The 18,546-nt window shown below is 56.8% G+C and overlaps 1 protein-coding gene across 6 annotated transcripts in view; it reads left to right on the top strand.

Moving 5' to 3' along the window:
- Nucleotides 1-18,329, top strand: part of AGRN (agrin) — a 75,128-nt gene extending 56,799 nt beyond the window's left edge. For 3 of the 6 annotated variants that reach the window (XM_036396088.2, XM_036396085.2, XM_036396089.2), the window contains 18 exons: nucleotides 198-325; nucleotides 881-995; nucleotides 1,747-1,866; nucleotides 2,302-2,646; nucleotides 3,442-3,634; nucleotides 4,584-4,799; nucleotides 5,413-5,642; nucleotides 6,147-6,281; nucleotides 6,370-6,466; nucleotides 6,795-6,959; nucleotides 7,694-7,805; nucleotides 9,271-9,282; nucleotides 10,097-10,213; nucleotides 10,736-10,925; nucleotides 11,284-11,371; nucleotides 13,952-14,176; nucleotides 14,914-15,017; nucleotides 15,861-18,329. In XM_036396088.2, the coding sequence (XP_036251981.1) occupies nucleotides 198-325; nucleotides 881-995; nucleotides 1,747-1,866; nucleotides 2,302-2,646; nucleotides 3,442-3,634; nucleotides 4,584-4,799; nucleotides 5,413-5,642; nucleotides 6,147-6,281; nucleotides 6,370-6,466; nucleotides 6,795-6,959; nucleotides 7,694-7,805; nucleotides 9,271-9,282; nucleotides 10,097-10,213; nucleotides 10,736-10,925; nucleotides 11,284-11,371; nucleotides 13,952-14,176; nucleotides 14,914-15,017; nucleotides 15,861-16,018 (2,750 nt within the window). In that variant the 3' untranslated portion in view covers nucleotides 16,019-18,329. Of the gene's footprint in view, nucleotides 1-197; nucleotides 326-880; nucleotides 996-1,746; nucleotides 1,867-2,301; nucleotides 2,647-3,441; nucleotides 3,635-4,583; nucleotides 4,800-5,412; nucleotides 5,643-6,146; nucleotides 6,282-6,369; nucleotides 6,467-6,794; nucleotides 6,960-7,693; nucleotides 7,806-9,270; nucleotides 9,283-10,096; nucleotides 10,214-10,735; nucleotides 10,926-11,283; nucleotides 11,372-13,098; nucleotides 13,132-13,951; nucleotides 14,177-14,913; nucleotides 15,018-15,860 lie in introns of all 6 variants that reach the window. The other 3 variants (XM_036396090.2, XM_036396087.2, XM_054517124.1) reach the window with 2 other exon arrangements.
- Nucleotides 18,330-18,546: the final 217 nt, after the last annotated feature.

Genomic DNA, 18,546 nt, shown 5'->3' with positions numbered 1-18,546 from the left:
GGTAAAAGCTGCCATCTCCAGCCTGGTCCTTGCCATCTGCTCCAGCACTAATCCTCCATGGCTGTGCCCGTCCCATCCCGACTAACCCGGCACTGGCACTACCCCCACACTGCCATCCCCCCTGCCAGGGACCGCGGCGCTCCCTCGCCGCCCCTGCCCAGCTCAAGGGCTTTGTCTTGTGTTCCCTCCTCCCGCAGCCACCAAAGTGTTCCAAGGAGTGCTGATCCTGGAGGAGGTGGAGGGCCAGGAGCTGTTCTACACCCCGGAGATGGCCGACCCCAAATCCGAGCTCTTCGGGGAGACGGCGCGGAGCATCGAGAGCGCGGTGAGCTCCGTGCCCCTCGTGGGGGCACAGCTGGCACCAAGGGGACCCTGCAGGTGCCCTGAGGGGCTGCCCCAGAACAGAGTTACACAGTGAAGCAGGGGTTTGTTAAAAGGATCTCCTCAATGGATACACCTTGGGCCTACACTCAAGATGAACCCAAATGGTCACAAAATGGACGATGGTTCCCTGTCCCAATTGATTTATGGATCCCATTCTTCCCTTGGCCCTAAAGGGCAGCTGGAACTGTCACAGAACATCCCTGTCCCACTTTATTTATGGATCCTGTTCTTGCCTTGGCCCTAGAGAACAGCTGGAATTGTTTATGGATCCCATTTTTTCTTGGCCCTAAAGAGCAGCTGGAACTGTCACAGCCCATCCCTGTCCCACTTTGTGGATCCTGTTCTTCCCTGGCCCTCAAGAGCAGCTGGAATTGTCCCCTGTCCCCTCCCTGTCACCGGGCTGCCTTGCAAAGGCTGGGAAGCAAATCCTATCCTGGATCTTTCCCTGGCAGGATCCCCGTGCCAGGATCTTCCCGTTAACCCTTTCCTTCCCCAGCTGGACGAGCTGTTCCGGGGTTCTGATGTCAGGAAGGATTTCAGGAGCATCCGAGTGCGGGACCTGGGCCAGAGCAGCGCCGTCAGGGTCATCGTGGAGGCTCACTTTGACCCAGGTGGGGCCATTCCCAGAGGGAGTTCTGGCTGGGAAATCTGGCTGGGGAGGAGAAGGGAAGAACCATCCTAAAATTCACTGGGGTTGGGTCTTTTATCCTGCAAAATTTCTGTGTGAGCGGAGATGGGAGGAGCTGCACACTAAGGAAGCTGGAAGGGTTTTCCTTGGGAAGGAAGAATTGTTTTCCTTGGGAATTGAGGGATTATTTTCCTTGGAAAAGGAAGATTATTTCCATGGGAAAGGAGGGTTATTTTCCTTGGGAATGGAGGGATTATTTTCCTTGGAAAGGAGAGTTATTTTCCTTGGGAAGGAGGATTATTTTCCTTGGGGAAGGAAGATTATTTTTCTTGGAAAGGAAGATTATTTTCTTTGGAAAGGAAGATTATTTTCGTTAAGAAAGGAGAGTCATTTTCCTTGGGAAAGGTGGTTTATTTTCCTTGAGAATAGAGGCTTATTTTCCTTGGAAAGGAGGATTATTTTCCTTGGGAATGGAGGTTTCTTTTCCTTGGGAAAGGAGGGTTAGTTTCTTTGGGACAGAGTATTATTTTCCTTGGGAAAGGAGAGTTAGTTTCATTGGGAAAGGATTATTTTCCTTGGGACGGAGAATTATTTTCCTTGGGAAGAAGGATTATTTCCTTGGAAAGGAGGATTATTTCCTTGGGAAAGGAGGGGTTTGGGGAGGTCGTGGGAAGGAAATTCCTGTTGGAATGCTCACTGTTGCTCCCCTCCTTTGCCCTCCTGGCTGGGCTCAGCCACGTCCTACACGGCCACTGATGTCCAGGGGGCCCTGCTGAAGCAGCTCCGAGCTGCCAAGAGAAAAACCATCCTGGTGAAGAGGCCCCAGCAGGAGCACATCAAATTCATGGACTTTGGTGAGTCCCCCTCGCTCGCTTTGGGGTTTCAGAATGCCAGGGGACTCTGCTGGTCTTGCCAACCCCTCAAAAGCTTCCCCGGGTGGGTCCCAGAATGTTTGGGGTTGGGAGGGACCTTAGAGGGGTCTGGACATGGGCAGGGATCTTCCAGAGGGTGCTTGGACACTTCCAAACCCACACCTGACCCTAAAACTAACCCATACCTGACCCTAAAACTAACCCACACCTGAACCCACACCTGACCCTAAAACTAACCCATACCTGACACTAAAACTGACCCACACTTGACCCTAACCCTAACCCATACCTGACCCCAACCTTATCCCACATCTGACCCTAAAACCAACCCCCCCAGCTGACCCCAACCCCCCCATCTACCCCCAACCCCAGCTGCCCCCAATGCCCCCAGCTGACCCCATCCCTGCTGTGTTCCAGACTGGATCCCCCGGCTCTTCACCACCACCGTCACCACCACCACGGCCACCACCATGGCCCCTGGCACCACGCGCAGGGCGCCCGCGGCCACCGCGGCCCTGGGGCAGCACGGCGAGCCCGTGGGCAGCACCCGCAGCCCCGGGGGCAGCACCCACAGCCCCGTGGGCAGCACCCGCAGCCCCGGCAGCAGCAGGAGGATGAAGCCCACCCAGCTGCCCCCTGGCACCCCCCTGGCACGGCCCTGCGAGTCCCAGCCCTGCCTGCACGGTGGCACCTGCCAGGACGACGGGCACCACTTCACCTGCAGCTGCCCCGCGGGCACAGGAGGGGCTCTCTGTGAGAAATGTAGGTGGTGATGTGAGAAATCACAAATTTGGGGCTTAAAAGTCGCTTCCCGTCCTTTGATGTGGGTAGGATGCCACCCACCCTGTGCCAGGTTGTGCCAGGCTGGATTTGGGCATTCCCAGAGATGGGAAAACAGCTAAAAACCCTCTCACCTGGAGCTCTGCAAGCTGTGGGTGTCCAGCTCTGCTGGTTTAATGGGATTTGACCTCCCAAATCCCATGGAAGACATCAGTGGCTGTCCAGCCCTGTTGGTTTTATGGGATTTGATCTCACAAATCCCTTGGAAAATGACAGTGGGTGTCCAGCCCTGCTGGTTTAATGGGATTTGGAGTCCCAGATCTCCTCAAGGGAGGCACAAACAAGTTGCCCTTTTCATAAACCCAAGCTCAATAAAAGTTGCCTTTTCACCCCCTTTTTCCCCTGCTTTCCCCCCTCTTTTTCCCCCCCCTTTCTTTCTTCTTCCTTTCTTTCTTCTTCCTTTCTTTCCCCACTCTTTTTCCCCCTCTTCCCCCCCTCTGCCTCATTTCTCCCCCTTTCTTCCCCCTTTCCCCTCGTGTTCTCCCCCCATTCTTTCCCCCTATTCTTTACCCCCTTTTTTTCCCCCGTTCTCCCCCCCATTTTTCCCCCCTTTTCCTCCATTCCCCCCCATTCCCCCCCCTTTTCCCCCCCCCTTTTTCCCCCCACTTTTTCCCCCTCTCTTCCCCCTGTTCTCTCCCCGTTCTGTCCCCCTTTCTTCCCCTGTTCTCCTCCCGTTTCCCCCTCGTTTCTGCCCCCATTCCCCGCTGTTTCCCCCAGCCCCGGGCGGGTCCGTGCCCAGTTTCGGGGGCGCCTCGGTGCTGGCGTTCCGGACCATGCGCGCCTACCACACGGTCAGGATCTCCCTGGAGTTCCGCGCGCTGGAGCCCCGGGGGCTGCTCCTCTACAACGCCCAGCGCCACGGCAAGGACTTCATCTCCCTGGCGCTGCTCGGGGGCTTCGTGGAGCTCAGGTCAGGCTGCAAGGGGATTGTGTCCCAAAGGGGCAATTGGTGTCCCAGCAGGGAGAGCTGGCATCCCAGCAGGGGAGATTTCTATCCTGAAAGGCTGCAAAAGTGGACAAAAATCGGGATTATTTTGTGGGGGAGGGATGTGGCTGGAATCAAGTGTGGCTGAGCTCAGGTGAGCTCTAGGACAGGGAATTTGAATCCTAAAAGTGGACAAAAATTGGGATTTCTTTATTTTTTGGGGGGATGTGGTTGGAATACTGAGGGAGCACGAGCTCAGGCGAGTCTCTGGACCCAGGACAGGGAATTTGCACTCCAGGAGGGGCAATTTGTATCCCAGGAAGGGGAATTTGCATCCTAAAAGGCCTCAAAGTGGACAAAAATCAGGATTTTTTGGGGTGTGTGTGGCTGGAATACTGAGGGAGCTCATTCCTTCTTTTCAGTGAAGTTAACTTTGAGTGAGTTCAAAAAGCTCTGAAGTGTGGGAGGTTGGGTTTTTTGGCAGGTTGGTTTTTTGGCAGGTTTGGGGTTTTTTTGGCAGGTTTGGGGGTTTTTTGAGACATCTTTTTTTGGTAGGGTTTTTTTTAACTGGGATGAGAAATGTGGAGAGGGGGGAAAAAAGGGAAGAGAGGAAAGAGCCAGAGTGGCTTTTTTTGTATTCCAGAATCCAACGGATACGGGTTTGGAGTGAGGGAGGGGGAGGGCAGGGCAGGCAGGGAGGGAGGGAGGGGAAGAGGGATGGAAAGACGGGGAGAGAAGGGGGCAAAGATGAAGGAAGGGGAGAGAGAGGGAGAGGAGGGAGGGAGGGAGGGAGGGAAGGAGGAGAGAAGGGAAGGAAAGAGGGAGGGAGAGAAGGAGGGAGGGAAGAAGGGGGTCCCCAAGTGCTCCCAGTGCCAGTCACGCCTGGCACAGCCCAGCTGGCACCTTGGAGAACACCAAGGCCGTGTTTTGTCAGGTTTGACACGGGCTCTGGCACGGGCACGGTCACCAGCCGCGTGCCGGTGGAGCCGGGGCGCTGGCACCGGCTGCTGGTGACGCGGAACCGGCGCACGGGCACGCTGGCCGTGGACGGGGAGCCCCCGGTGAGCGGGCACAGCCCCCCGGGCACCGACGGGCTCAACCTGGACACCGAGCTCTTCATCGGGGGAGTGCCCCATGAGCACATGGCGCTGTGAGTGGGGCACGGGGACAGGGAGGTGACACTGGGCTGATGGGTGGCGCTGTGAGTGGGGCACGGGGACAGGGAGCTGGCACAGGGCCTGCAAGGGTGGCACTGCTGCTGTGAGTGTGGCACTGGGACTGGGAGGATGGCACTGCCCCATGAGGGGGGCACTGGGTCTGTGAGGGTGGCACTGTGAGTGTGGCACAGGGACCAGGAGGTGGCACTGGGCCTGCAAGGGTGGCACTGCTACTGTGAGGGTGACACTGGGCCTAGGAGTGTGGCACTGCCCCATGAGGGGGCACTGGCCCTGTGAGGGTGGCACTCTTGTGTGGCACTGCTGCTGGGAGGGTGGCACTGGGCCTGTGAGTGTGGCACTGCCCCTGGGAGGGTGGCACTGCCCCTTGAGTGTGGTACTGTGAGGGTGGCGCTGCCACCATGAGTGGGGCCCTGCCACCCCCTGGGGACAAACCCTGGCACTGTGTCCCCTCAGGGTGGCGGAGCGCACAGGGGCCCTGCCACTCCCTTGGTGACAAACCCTGGCACTGTGTCCCCTCAGGGTGGCAGAGCACACGGGGGCCCTGCCACTCCCTTGGGGACAAACCCTGGCACTATGTCCCCTCAGGGTGGCGGAGCGCACGGGTGCCACGAGCGGCCTGCGGGGCTGCGTGCGGGCCCTGGCCATCAACAACCGTGGGCACGAGCTGCACCAGGGCTCCAGTGACGTCCTGTACGCCACGGCCGTGGGCCAGTGTGGCACCGACCCCTGCCAGCCCAGCCCCTGCCACCACGGCGGCACCTGCCACGCCAGGGAGGCCGACATGTTCCACTGCCAGTGCCCCGAGGCCTACACGGGTACGGCGCGGGCACCCACGGGGTTTTTGGGGTATGGGGTGGGAACTGTGGGGTCTGAGGGGCTTTTTGGGGTATGGGATGGGCACCGAGGGGGTTTGAGAGGGTTTTTGGGGTGTGGGGTGGGCATTGAGGTGTCTGAGGGGGTTTTGTGGTATGGGGTGGGCACCAAGGGGGTCTGAGGGGGTTTTTGGGGTATGGGGTGGGTATTGTGGGGTGCTGAGGGGGGTTTTGGGGTATAGGGATGGGTACTGTGAGGTTTTCATCCCTCTGGGGGGTTCTGAGGGGGTTTTTGGGGTATGGGATGGGCATTGCAGGGTTCTGAGGGGGTTTTGAGGTACGGAGGTGGGGATTATGGGATTTTCACCATTTCTGGGGGGTTCTGTGGGAGTTTTTGGGGTCATTGTGCCAGTGCCTCGATGCCTACATGCCCATGGGGGACGTTGAGTACATGGGGGACCCTGGGGCCATGTGTCAGGGGGTTGGTGACAATCTCCCATCCCGCAGGCCCCACGTGTGCCTTCGAGAGGAACCCGTGCGAGCCCTCTCCGTGCCACGCCTCTGCCACCTGCCTGGTGCTGCCCGCCGGGGGGGCCCTGTGCGCCTGTCCCGTGGGCCGTGAGGGGGACCTGTGCGAGCGAGGTGGGGCAGCAGGGGTGTCCCCAGCCCGCTGTGACCTTGGGACGCCTGCCACGCCCCGTGTCCCTCACGCTGCCCGCTTTGTGCCCAGTGACAGAGCAGGACCAGTCCGTGCCCTTCCTGCCCGAGTTCAACGGCTTCTCCTACCTGGAGCTCAACGGGCTGCAGAGCTTTGTGCCCGACCTGCAGTGAGTGCAGGGACAGGGAGGGACAAACCCCACCCACAGCACCCTGGGCACCCCGCAGCTGGCAGGGCTGGCATGGCTGCCACACCCACGGCCTCGGGGTTATCCTGAGCAGCTGGATGGGAGGGAATCCATAATCCACAATCTGTATCCCACAGTCCATAACCCATAATCAATAATCCATAAAAATCCACAACCCACAATCCATAACCCACAATCCAAAATTATCCATAATCCATAACCCACAGTCCACAACCCATAATCCATAACCAATAACCCGTAATCCCTAACCCACAATCAATAATCAATAACCCCACCCCTGCTCTCCCAGGGACAAGATGTCCATGGAGGTGGTGTTCCTGGCCAAGAAGCCCAGCGGGATGATCTTCTACAACGGCCAGAAGACCGATGGCAAAGGGGACTTTGTGTCCCTGGCACTGCACGAGGGCCACCTGGAGTACAGATACGACCTGGGCAAAGGGCCAGCCCTGCTCAGGTGAGGGCACCGGGGGCACTGCCCAGGTGAGGGTGCTGGGGGCACCGGGGGCACTCTGCCCTGCTCAGGTGAGGGTGCTGGGGGCACCGGGGGCACTCTGCCCTGCTCAGGTGAGGGCACCGGGGGCACTCTGCCCTGCTCAACCTGAGACATCAGCACAGAATCTTAAAAATAGAAAGGCCAAAACTTAAAGCATCACCTGCTCAGGGCACCTTTCCAGGCTGGTTTTGTAGGTTCTGAGGGCAGAGTTTATAACATTAACAGCAAATAATGACAATTTTCAAAGTTTCAGCAGCAAAAGCCTCACTTTGATGTTACAACCTGTTTTTATCCAGTTTTCCAAGTTATTGTGTTTAATTTCTAATTTCAGTTTTTGTGTTTTTTCTAATTTCAACTTGCTTGCTGCTCAGTTCATTGCTTAGGAGGTGCTTGTGTGTGTACATGCTGAGACTCTTTACACAGAGAGATATATTTTTGATATTATCTTTACATTTTTTATTTTTATACTTTTAATATGATTTTTATATGTTTTTAATATTTTCTTCACAGGTTCTCACAGACTTTTTATTTGCCACAGCTGCAAGCCTGCTTTTCTTACCAGAACAGATTGTTCTGCAAACTGATTTTCATTCCTGTGATTCTTTCTCATGGGAACTTCACATGTTCATTCAGCTGAGCAAGGCCTGATTTTAGAAGGTTTTTTAAGCTTTTTTTTCCCTTTTTTCCCCCCTCAGGAGCAAGGAGCCAGTGCCCCTGAACACGTGGGTCAGTGTCCTGCTGGAGAGGAGCGGCCGCAAGGGCGTCCTGAGGGTCAACAACGGCCACAGGGTGACAGGGGAGTCCCCGGTGAGTGGGGGGACCCAGCCCTGCCCTGCTCTCCTGGGGAGGAGCTCCTGAGGCTCCCGGCCTTTAAATTGTGGGTTTGAGTGGAGCTTCTCAGGTTCCTGGGCTTTAAATTGTGGATTTGAGTGGAGCTTCTCAGGTTCCTGGGCTTTAAATCGTTGATTTGAGTGGAGCTTCTCAGGTTCCTGGGCTTTAGATTGTGGATTTGAGGATGGAAAAGTGGAATTTCTCAGGTTCCTGGGCTTTAAATTCTGGGTTTGAGCGGAATTTCTCAGGTTCCTGGGCTTTAAATTGTGGCTCAGGTTCCTGGGCTTTAAATTGTGAATTTGAGGATGGAGAAGTGGAATTTCTCGGGTTCCTGGGCTTTAAATCATGAATTTGAAGGTGGAAGAGTGGAATTCTCAGGCTGCTGGGCTTTAAATAGTGGCTCGGGTTCCTGAGCTTCAAATTGTGGGTTTGAAGGTGGAGAAATGGAATTTCTTGGGTTCCTGGGCTTTAAATTGTGGATTTGAGTGGAGTTTCTCAGGTTTCTGGGGTTTAAATTGTGGCTTTGAGGGTGGAGAAGCAGGCAGGGAAGGATCCCTGCATCCCTTGCAGCCCCTGTCCCCCCTGTCCCTGCCCAGGATCTCAGCCAGATTTCAGGGATACCTTGGATGAGCCCCCCACCTCTCCTGGACCCCTCTCCCTTATTCCAGGTCCTCACCTGTCCCCTGTTGGAACAGCCACATGAGGCACCCCTGGGTCAGTAATTAATGGTTAATTAAGAGCCCCCAGCAGTGAGAGGAGCTCAGGGAGCAGGAAAAACCCAGGCCCTGCTGCTGCATCCCTTGGTGCTTGCTCTGCTCTCCTCTCAGCTGGGAATTCTGCAGTTCCAGCCTCTCCCTGTCCCTCCCTGTGCTGTCCCTGCATTCCTGGGGTCCCTTCCCTGCATTCCTGGGGGTCCCTTCCCTGCATTCCTGGGGTCCCTTCCCTGCATTCCTGGGGGTCCCTTCCCTGCATTCCTGGGGGTCTCTCCCTTCCCTGCATTCCTGGGGGTCCCTTCCCTGCATTCCTGGGGGTCTCTCCCTTCCCTGCATTCCTGGGGGTCCCTTCCTTCCCTGCATTCCTGGGGTCCCTCCCCTGCATTCCTGGGCTCCCTTCCCTCCCTCTCCAGGAGGAGACAGGAAAAGCCCTGCTGGCTGCTGAGCTCACCCCCAAACCCACAGAACCCGACCTGGCATTTTCCTGCCCTCACTCTCCTCTGTCCAAGCTCCTCTCTGAGCAGAGCAGAGCCCTGGGTGGCAGTGACCCTCCTGCCACCCCCAGAGCCACACAGCCCTGGTGGCAGCAGGGCTGTGGCAGCCCTGCCCGTTGCAATGGCACCCACTGATGGCCCTTTTCTCTCTTTTTTTGTTTTTTTTTTTTTTTTTCTTCTCTCTCCCTTTGATTTTCCTTTGTATTTTCCCCTCCCCTGCTGTCTGGATCCCAGAAATCCCGTAAGGTACAGATAAGTATGACCCCCCCCACGCCTCCATCTCATCTGCCATTGGCACCTCCCTCCTTCCTTTCCTTCCTATTTTTGTGTTTTTCATCTTCCCCATCTGGTTTAGGATCCCTGTAGTTTAGTCCTTCATTCCCAGCCAGTTGTCACCTTCTGGTTTTGGGACCATTTCAATTAATTAATCTGGTCATTTATTTTGTGTTAATCCCACAAAGCATTAGTTAGTGCTCCATGTCACCCCGTCCTTGCTGTGGCCCTGCCTCCATCCCAGAGATTTCCCAGGAATCCTGAGGCTGGTGACAGCAAGGAGGGAATTTCCTCCTCCAGAACCACCACGTGGGGTGCAGGAGAACCTCCTCAAGCCATGGGGTGCAGGAGAAAACCTGGACCTGCTCCTCAAACCTTGGGGCAGCCAGGCTGGATCCCTCTGGAACGGGCTGGGATTGAGCCGCAGCCCTGCAGGGGCTCTCAGCAAGGCCTGGGGACCCCAATTTTGGGGGGCACACGAGAGCAGAGCCCCCCTCCAGGCCTGAGAGTGTGGGAAGAGCCTCTCCCCAAAAATTCAATCCAGGGGAAACCTTTCCCAGGTGCCTGCTGGGGGTGGGACCTGGCAGTCCTTGGCATGAGGAGGTTTCCTGGAGGCTCCATCCGTGGAATCATAAATAAAATATCATCAAATAAATTACCATAAAATAAATTATCATCAATCTCCCAAACGGAGAGAGCCACGAGGACCATCGAGGCCAGCTCCTGGCCCTGCATGGGGCAGCAGGGACGAGCTGACACCCTGTCCTTGCTGCCCCTGTTCCCCCAGGTGCCTCACATGGTGCTGAACCTGAAGGAGCCCTTCTACGTGGGGGGAGCCCCCGACTTCTCCAGGCTGGCCCGAGCAGCTGCCATCTCCAGCGGCTTCGAGGGAGCTGTGCAGAGGGTGAGGTCCTGCTGGTCATTCCAGTGTCCCACCTGTCCTGGGATGGACCTGGGAGCTGTCCTGGTGGTGGGAAAGTGGCACCAGTGGGGAACAGAAGGGGAGGTTGGGAACACTTGGATGGATTCCCACCCTAGGGATGGATTCCCATTTCAGGGATGGATTTCCATCATCTTAGGGATGGACTCCCACTTTATGGATAGATTCCCATCATCTTAGGGATGGTTTCTCACCTCAGGGATGGGTTCCCACCTCAGGGATGGGTTCACACCTCCTCTTGTCCCCACTGCCTGGTGTCCCCTGGTGTCCCTGTCTCACCAGAGGTGGGTGGCCATGGACCTTCAGAAGATCCCAGCCTGGTTTGGGTTGGAGGAACCTTCAGGCTCCCCATGTGCCATGGGCAGGGACACCTTCCACCATCCCAGCCCATCCAGCCCTGCCTGGGACGCTGCCAGGGATGGGAATTCCCTGGTTTTGGATTTTTTGGCCCTGAGCAGCTCCTGGCTGACCCTTCCTGCCCCTCAGATCTCCGTGGGTGGCGTGCCCGTGCTGAAGGAGCAGAACATCCGCAGTGCCAGGGAGGTGTCCCCGTTCCGGGGGCACCCCTGCACCCAGAAACCCAACCCGTGCCAGCACGGGGGCACCTGCAGCCCCAGCCTGGGCAGCTACCAGTGCTCCTGCCACAGGGGCTTCTCGGGGGCACACTGCGAGAAGGGTGAGTGCCACCAGGGCTGGGGTGCCACGGGGACAGGAGGGTGCCACAGGGAAGGTGGAGGTGGCCATGGGAAAGCGGAGGTGGCACAGGAGGCTGGAGGTTGCCATGGGAGGCTGGAGGGGGCCACGGGGGGCTGGGGGTGGCCCACAAGGTTGGAGGTGGCCATGGGGAGCTGGAGGTGTCACAGGAAATGTGGAGGTGGCCATGGGGGTTGGAGGTGGCCATGGGGAGCCTTTCCTGGCCCTTCCTTTCCCATCTCCCAGGAATTCCCTGGGTTTCCTGGCCCTTCCTTTCCCATCTCCCAGGAATTCCCTGGGTTTCCTGGCCGTTCTTGTCCCATCTCCCTGTCTCTCCCCAGTGATCATCGAGAAGGCAGCCGGGGACACCGAGGCCGTGGCCTTCGATGGCCGCACGTACCTGGAGTACCACAACAGCATCACCAAGAGGTACCTGCCCCACCAGGGCTGATCTGGGGAGGACAAGCTGGGATCCAGGAGCTCCAAACGGGGCTGGATGTTCCTGGCTCTCCCCTCTTGATTTCCCCCAGATTCCCAGCTCCAGGCCTGGCTGGGGATGGGCTGGGGGTGGATCCTGAGTGTCCCTCAGGGATGGAACACGTGGGACTGTCCCAACCCCGGGCTGGGGAGGACCTGGGCTGGCCATGGATGTGCTGCTCCTTGGGAACTCCCTCTGGGAATGAGCAGAGCTGCTCCAGGCTGGGAATTCCTCCTTGTTCTTGGGAATTCCCTCTGGGAATGAGCAGAGCTCCCCCTGAGCTCCTCCAGGCTGGAATTTCCTCCTTCAGGAGACTCCTGGGTCCTTCTGCCTGTCCCATTCCCGGTGTCCCAGCCCTGCTGGGGGGGGTGTCCGTGTGGAGCTGCTGTCTGTCCCTCCCTGGGTGTCTGTCTCTGTCTGTCTGTCCCTTCTCAATGTCACTGTTTCTCTGTTTCCAAGCCACCTGAGCAATGAGATCCCAGCGTAAGTACGGCCCTGCCACCCTCACCCCACGTCCCCATTGTCACCCCAAACCCCGGGGCAGCTCAGGGCAGGGCTGGGGGCAGGAATTTTTAAGCATGGTTTTAATAAGGATGAGCACAGGGAAGGAAGATCCCTGTGGTTTCCTGCTCCAGCAGCAGCCTGAGGTGTTGGAGATGGAAAACTGGGGGTGCTGATCCTTGATTTTTTCAGTGTGGATGTGGAACCCCTCAAAACATCTCCAGTGTGGATGGGGGGTCAGAAAAAGGGTCAGGGCAGGAGGATGGGGAGAAATCCCAATCCCTGCACAGCTGAGATTTGCTGTGGGTCTGTCCTGCATGGAAGGGAAGCCCTAAAAGAAATCCTAAAATTCCCTGCTCCATGCAGAGCATTCCCTGCTGTGGGAAGGGGGGGATTTGGGGGATTTGGGGGGATCCCTGCCTGTCCCATCCCATCCCATCCCATCCCACCTCATTGTGTGCCCTCAGGGCTCTGGGGGCTGAGCTGTGCCTATGCATGGGGGGCTGCAGAGCCACCACCTGCATGTCCAAACCATTGGGAAGGGCTGCAAAGGGATTTTTTAGGAATTTCAGGATTATCCTGAGCATCCTCCTAAGCTGGGCAGTGCCCTCCAGCAATGTGAGCTCAGAATTGTCCCTGTGTCCCCTCCCGGAGCCACATCCCTGCTGCCTTGTGTCCCTGCAGAGGGAATGTCACCATTCCCAGCCTTTTCCCAGGCTTTTCCCGGCCAGTTTGGGCTGTGCTTCTCCCACACCCCTATGCTGGATTTGGTGCCCATAAAAGTGGATTTTTCCTCCTCCAGGGAAGCTCTAGGGGAAGGAAAGGAAAGGAAAGGAAAGGCAAGGAAAGGCAAGGCAAGGCAAGGCAAGGCAAGGCAAGGCAAGGCAAGGCAAGGCAAGGCAAGGCAAGGCAAGGAAAGGAAAGGCAAGGAAAGGAAAGGAAAGGCAAGGAAAGGCAAGGAAAGGCAAGGAAAGGAAAGGAAAGGAAAGGAAAGGAAAGGAAAGGAAAGGAAAGGAAAGGAAAGGAAAGGAAAGGAAAGGAAAGGAAAGGAAAGGAAAGGAAAGGAAAGGAAAGGAAAGGAAAGGGAAAAGGGAAAAGGGAAAAGGGAAAAGAAAGGCAGGAAGGGCCTCCTTGCTGCCCCTCGCTTATGGCTCGCTCCCCTTTTCTCCCATCCGAGTCCCGAGGCGCTGGATTTCCCCTCGGAGCCCAGGTGAGTGCCCAGGTGTGCCTGTCCCCTGCTCTGCCTGTGCCTCAGCATGTCCCTGTGTCCCTGTGTGTGTCCTGTGTCCCTGTCCTGGCCTTTTATCCGTGAGGGATGAGCTCTGCACAGGGGGGATGGCAAAGAGCCACCAGCCCCAGCCTAAGGGACCCTGCAGGGACAGCAAAGAGCCACCAAGGCTGAGGGACTCTGCAGGGACAGCAGGGCTGTGTCCCACCCCCTGGATGCAGCATCCCTCAGGAATAAAAAGCTCTCTGTGGTGTCTCTGTGTGTCCCACTCCAGCTGTGGCCAGGAGCCTCGTGCCTGTTCCAGAGGCAAGAATCAGGATTCCAACCTGGGGAAAATCCCATCGTTCCTTCCCTCCTCCCTTGGGAAAAGGTTTTGTTGCCTCCATGCCCTTCCTGTGACCATCCCCAGGGTGCCATGGCTGCTGTGCCACAGCTGGCAGGGATTGATCCTTGTGCTCCATGAGGATAAAAGCAAGGAATCTCCAAAGAATCTCCTTCCTGTGTATCCCAGCCCCAGGAGTAGGATGGAGATGATCCCAAAATCTGGCTCCTCTAGGGCAGCAGATGGGGACAGACCCTTCTTGTGTATCCCAGGATCGGGATGGAGGTTATCCCAGAATCTGCCACTTTTAGGGCAGCAGGTGGGCACAGACCCCATGGGTGAATCTCAGGAATGGGATGGAGATTATCCCAAGATCTGGCACCTTTAGGGCAGCAGGTGGGGACAGGCGGGGGGTTCATCTCCCGGGGAGGAGGAGGAGGAGGAGGAGGAGGAGGAGCTGCCCATGGCCTTTCCCCGCAGTGAGAAGGCCCTGCAGTCCAACCACTTTGAGCTGAGCATCAAGACGGAGGCGACGCAGGGGCTGCTGCTGTGGAGCGGGAAGGGGCTGGAGCGCTCGGATTACATCGCCCTGGCCATCGTGGACGGCCGCGTGCAGCTCAGCTACGACCTGGGCTCCAAGGCCGTCACCCTGCGCTCCAGCGTGCCCGTCAACACCAACCAGTGGGTGCACATCAGGGCCTCCAGGTCAGCACAGCGCGAGCGGGGCCGGGACTGCGGGCAGGGTCTGCTTTGGGATTGGGATCGGGATCTGGATTGGGATTGGGATCTTGATTGGGATTGGGATCAGGATCTGGATTGGGATTGGGATTGGGATCTTGGATCTGGACTGGGGTCAGGATCTGGATTGGGATTGGGATTGGGGTCAGGATCTGGATTGGGACTGGGATCAGGATCAGGATTGGGATCAGGCTTTGGATCTGGACTGGGATTGGGATCTGGATTGGGATCAGGCTCTGGATCAGGATTGGGATCAGGGTGGAAAAGCTGGGAATGAGGCAGGTGAGCCCCATGATCCCCAAGGAGCTCTCTTTGGATCAGAACTCTCAGAACTTTGGGTGTGGAAGTCAAAGCTTAGAATTAAACTCAGGATTTGATCTGAGACCTTGGAAAAGGCTTCCAGACTTAGCTGCCAGAAGCGAGAATGTGGATTTAGAGTTTAAAGCAGAGCCACGTTAAGTAAAGGAAAGTTTAGAGTTTTAGAGTTTAAGATACAGAAAAAATAAAGTAACTACAGCCCTACTGGTGGGGATATACTGGTGGGGAATGGGATGGAGATTATCCCAAAATCTGCCCCCTGGTGGTTCCCAGGGTCAGGGCTTGCAGGGAGCAGCTCTGGGTTGGCTCTGGGGGCCATTGCTGAATCCCTGCTGTTGCTGAATCCCTGCTGTTGCTGAATCCCTGCTGTTGCCCCTCGGGAGCAGGGTGCAGAGGGAAGGCTCCCTGCAGGTTGGGAACGAGGCCCCCATCGCCGGCTCCTCGCCCCTCGGGGCCACCCAGCTGGACACGGACGGGGCGCTGTGGCTGGGTGAGTCTCAGGTGGCTGAAAAATGCCCTGTCCCCTATCCCCTGCCATTTCAGGGGCGCTGTCCCTGTCCCCTGTCCCCTGTGCCATCCCCTGCTCTGTCCTCAGTCCCAGCTGACCCTGTGCCATTCCCAGGGGTGCTGTCCCTGTCCCCAGCTCTGTCCCCAGCTCTGTCCCCGGCTCTGTCCCCAGCTCTGTCCCCTGCTCTGTCCCCAGCTCTGTCCCCAGCTCTGTCCCCTGCTCTGTCCCTGTCCCCTGTCCCCGGCTCTGTCCCCAGCTCTGTCCCCAGCTCTGTCCCCTGCTCTGTCCCCTGCCCTGTCCCCTGCTCTGTCCCTGCTCTGTCCCTGTCCCCTGTCCCCTGCTCTGTCCCCTGCTCTGTCCCTGTCCCCTGTCCCCGGCTCTGTCCCCAGCTCTGTCCCCAGCTCTGTCCCCAGCTGTCCCCGGCTCTGTCCCCAGCTCTGTCCCCTGCCCTATCCCCTGCTCTGTCCCCAGCTCTGTCCCCAGCTCTGTCCCCGGCTCTGTCCCCAGCTCTGTCCCCAGCTCTGTCCCTGTCCCCTGTCCCCAGCTCTGTCCCCTGCTCTGTCCCCAGCTCTGTCCCCGGCTCTGTCCCCAGCTCTGTCCCCAGCTCTGTCCCTGTCCCCTGTCCCCAGCTCTGTCCCCTGCTCTGTCCCCAGCTCTGTCCCCAGCTCTGTCCCCTGCTCTGTCCCTGTCCCCTGTCCCCAGCTCTGTCCCCTGCTCTGTCCCCAGCTCTGTCCCCGGCTCTGTCCCCAGCTCTGTCCCCAGCTCTGTCCCCTGCTCTGTCCCCTGCTCTGTCGCTGCCCCAGCTGAGCCCTGCTCTGTTCCCAGGGGGCCTGGACAAGCTGAGCGTGCCCCAGCGCCTGCCCAAGGCGTTCAGCACGGGTTTCGTGGGCTGCATGCGGGACGTGCTCGTGGACCGGCGGGAGCTGCACCTGCTGGAGGATGCCCTGAACCAGCCCCGGATATTGCACTGCTCGGCCAAATAGAGCCCAGGGACCTCCCTCCCGCCTCCCTCCTCCCTCCCTCCTGCCTATTGCTGTAATTATTTTCTATTTTTGTAAACTTATTGCTTTTTATATTTTTGGGGGGGACAGGGAGGGCAGGAAACCCTTTTTGCTTTCGGGCTCTCGGCCCGAGCAGCGGAACAAAGCTCGAGAAGTGACACCAGAACTCTCCCACTGCAGCGTCGATCTTCTTCATACTTGAAGCTTCCTTTGTTTTGGGGTTGTTTTCCCCCTTTTTTCCTGGTGTTTTTGGGGGGTTTGTTCCCAAAAACAACCCTGTTTTCCTGTGGGGGAAACGCTGCTGGTGCTGGCGAGGCCTTCACGGATTCGCGGGGTGGGAATTCCCACCCTGCTCCGGGCTCTGGCTCTTCCAAACCTTCTCCTGGCCCCGTGTTCACCCAACTCCTGCTGCCCCCCGTTCCTCTCACTGTAATTTATGTGTGTAAGGATCTCAAGTGCTTTTCTCCTCCGAGCTCTGCTCAAATCAGGGATGCCACGCACTGGAAGGGAGAGAGCCAGGCCCAAGCTTCGCTCTGCGCTCGCCTCGGGACTCTTTGCTGGACTCAGAGGTGCTGGGGAGGCAAAAATGTGGATTTTTCCAGCGGTTCTCCTCCTCCTCCTCTTCCTCTTGGACACGTGCAGGAGCAGCTGTGAAACCTCATTCCCACATTTTGTGTTCATCCAGACGCGTCCTGACCCCTCCCCGGCCACCGAGCCTCGGCCTCCCTCATGCTGGGGATCACTGGGAGCTCCTGTCCCAGAGCTGGGAGTTCTCTCCCTCTCCCAAGAGGACCAGGAGATTCCCTGTTCCCTCCTCAGAGGTCTCCTGGATGTGTCCTTCACGCCCCACAGCCTTCTCCAGCCTCTGGCTCCCAGCCTGGCAACGCAGAGCTGCCACTGGAGCCTCTCCCACCAAGAAAATTGGGAATTTTTCACCTTGGACTTGGAGTTTTTGGGTCTTCCACATCCTCTGGATGCTGCCAGCCCAGCAGGAACGGCTCCAACAGGAGCAGGAGCAGGGCTGGGGAGGATTTGGGGGGAATTTGAAGCATTTTCTTCCAGGACAGGAAAATTTTGGGGCCAGTTGTGAAGTTTCTGGGGTGTGGCTGCACCTCTGGCTGCAGCTCGGGGTCTCCTGGATGTGGAGAAGAACAGATGGATCCCAGCCCTGGAAGAAATCCCATCTTCCATGGGATTCCTTCTCCATGGAAGGATTTCCTGCCGGTTTGTGGCCTCTGTGTCCCTTCCCCACCCTCAGCTGGGATTTCTCTGTGGAAAAACAACTTTGGGGATTCATCTGCAGGACCCCACCAGGTTCTGGGTGGGAGTTCCTGCCCAAGCTGCCGGAATTTGGCTTTTTTTTCCCTAAATTTCTACCCCGCCTTGCAGGGCACCCTTTGAAATGGGAGTTTTGGCACCAACTTTTGAGCCAGGAAAGGTCAAATTTCTTCTCTCAGGGTGAGCTCTGAACAAAGGTGGAACCAAGAGGGAAAACCAATGGAAAAACCACTTGGATCTGCTTTGATTTAGTTTATTTGATTTTTAAAAAAATAAATATTCCCAACCTGTGACATTCCTGTGGAAAAGGCAGGGTTAAACATTCCATGGGGGGCTGTGCCCTGCGTGGGATGGGGGCTCTGCTGTGCCTGGGGGGTTCCCTGAGTGCCAAAATTCCCATTTTTTGGGGCTGCTGGGTCCAAACTGGGATTCCTGGTGGGAAATGCTGGGCTGGGCTGGGCTGGGAGTCCCCCAGTCCCTATTTTGGGAGTTTGGAATGGCATTCCCAGCTGGGCTGGTGTTCCAGCTCCACAGGGATGGGGAAGCTGCTGATTTCCAGGATAAAGTCAAGAAAGAGCAAAAAACAAAAAAGCCCAAGAATTGAACAAAAATAAATATAAAAACTCATTTTGCTTTTGCTGGGGCTTGGAAATGCCTTAAACCAGGATTTTGTGTCCTCATGGGGGAGCATTTGGAATTTCCAGCAGCGCATTCACCTGGGCTTTATTTTTATCAACATTTCTACCACAGAACGCGCAAAAAAAACCAAAAAAAAAAAGAGAACATAAGGTTGGGGTTTTTTTCTGGATTTGATTTTTTTTGGCTTTTTTTTTTTTTTTAATTTAAACCCCTGAGGTGTCCATGGAGAGGGTGAATCCCTGCCTTGGGGAGCTGCTGGCTGAGCTGTGGCGGGCGATGCGCAGTAGAGGAGCAGCATGATGTAACCATTACTAACTCGTGTCTTTCGTCAAATCACCCAGAAATAAAGGTTGGAAACGATTAAAGAGGTTTTTAAGGGGCCTTCTGCTTCTTTTCTTTTTTCCCCTAGGTAAAGGAGAATCCTGCTTTTCTTGGTGCTGTTTGCTGGGCAGAGGAGGGGGAAGCTCCTGCATCTCCTAAATCCAGTTTTTCCAGGAATTCCAACCCCAATCCCAGGGTTTTGCAGGATTTTTGTGTCTTTCCTTCCCCTCCTCTGTGGTTTCAGCTGGTGGGAGTCTCCACATTTCCTTCTT

This window comes from Molothrus ater, chromosome 23 (genome assembly GCF_012460135.2).
Source record: "Molothrus ater isolate BHLD 08-10-18 breed brown headed cowbird chromosome 23, BPBGC_Mater_1.1, whole genome shotgun sequence".
NCBI lineage: Eukaryota > Metazoa > Chordata > Aves > Passeriformes > Icteridae > Molothrus > Molothrus ater.
Note: the sequence above shows the minus strand (reverse complement) of the source record. Positions and strands in the feature narration are given on the sequence as shown.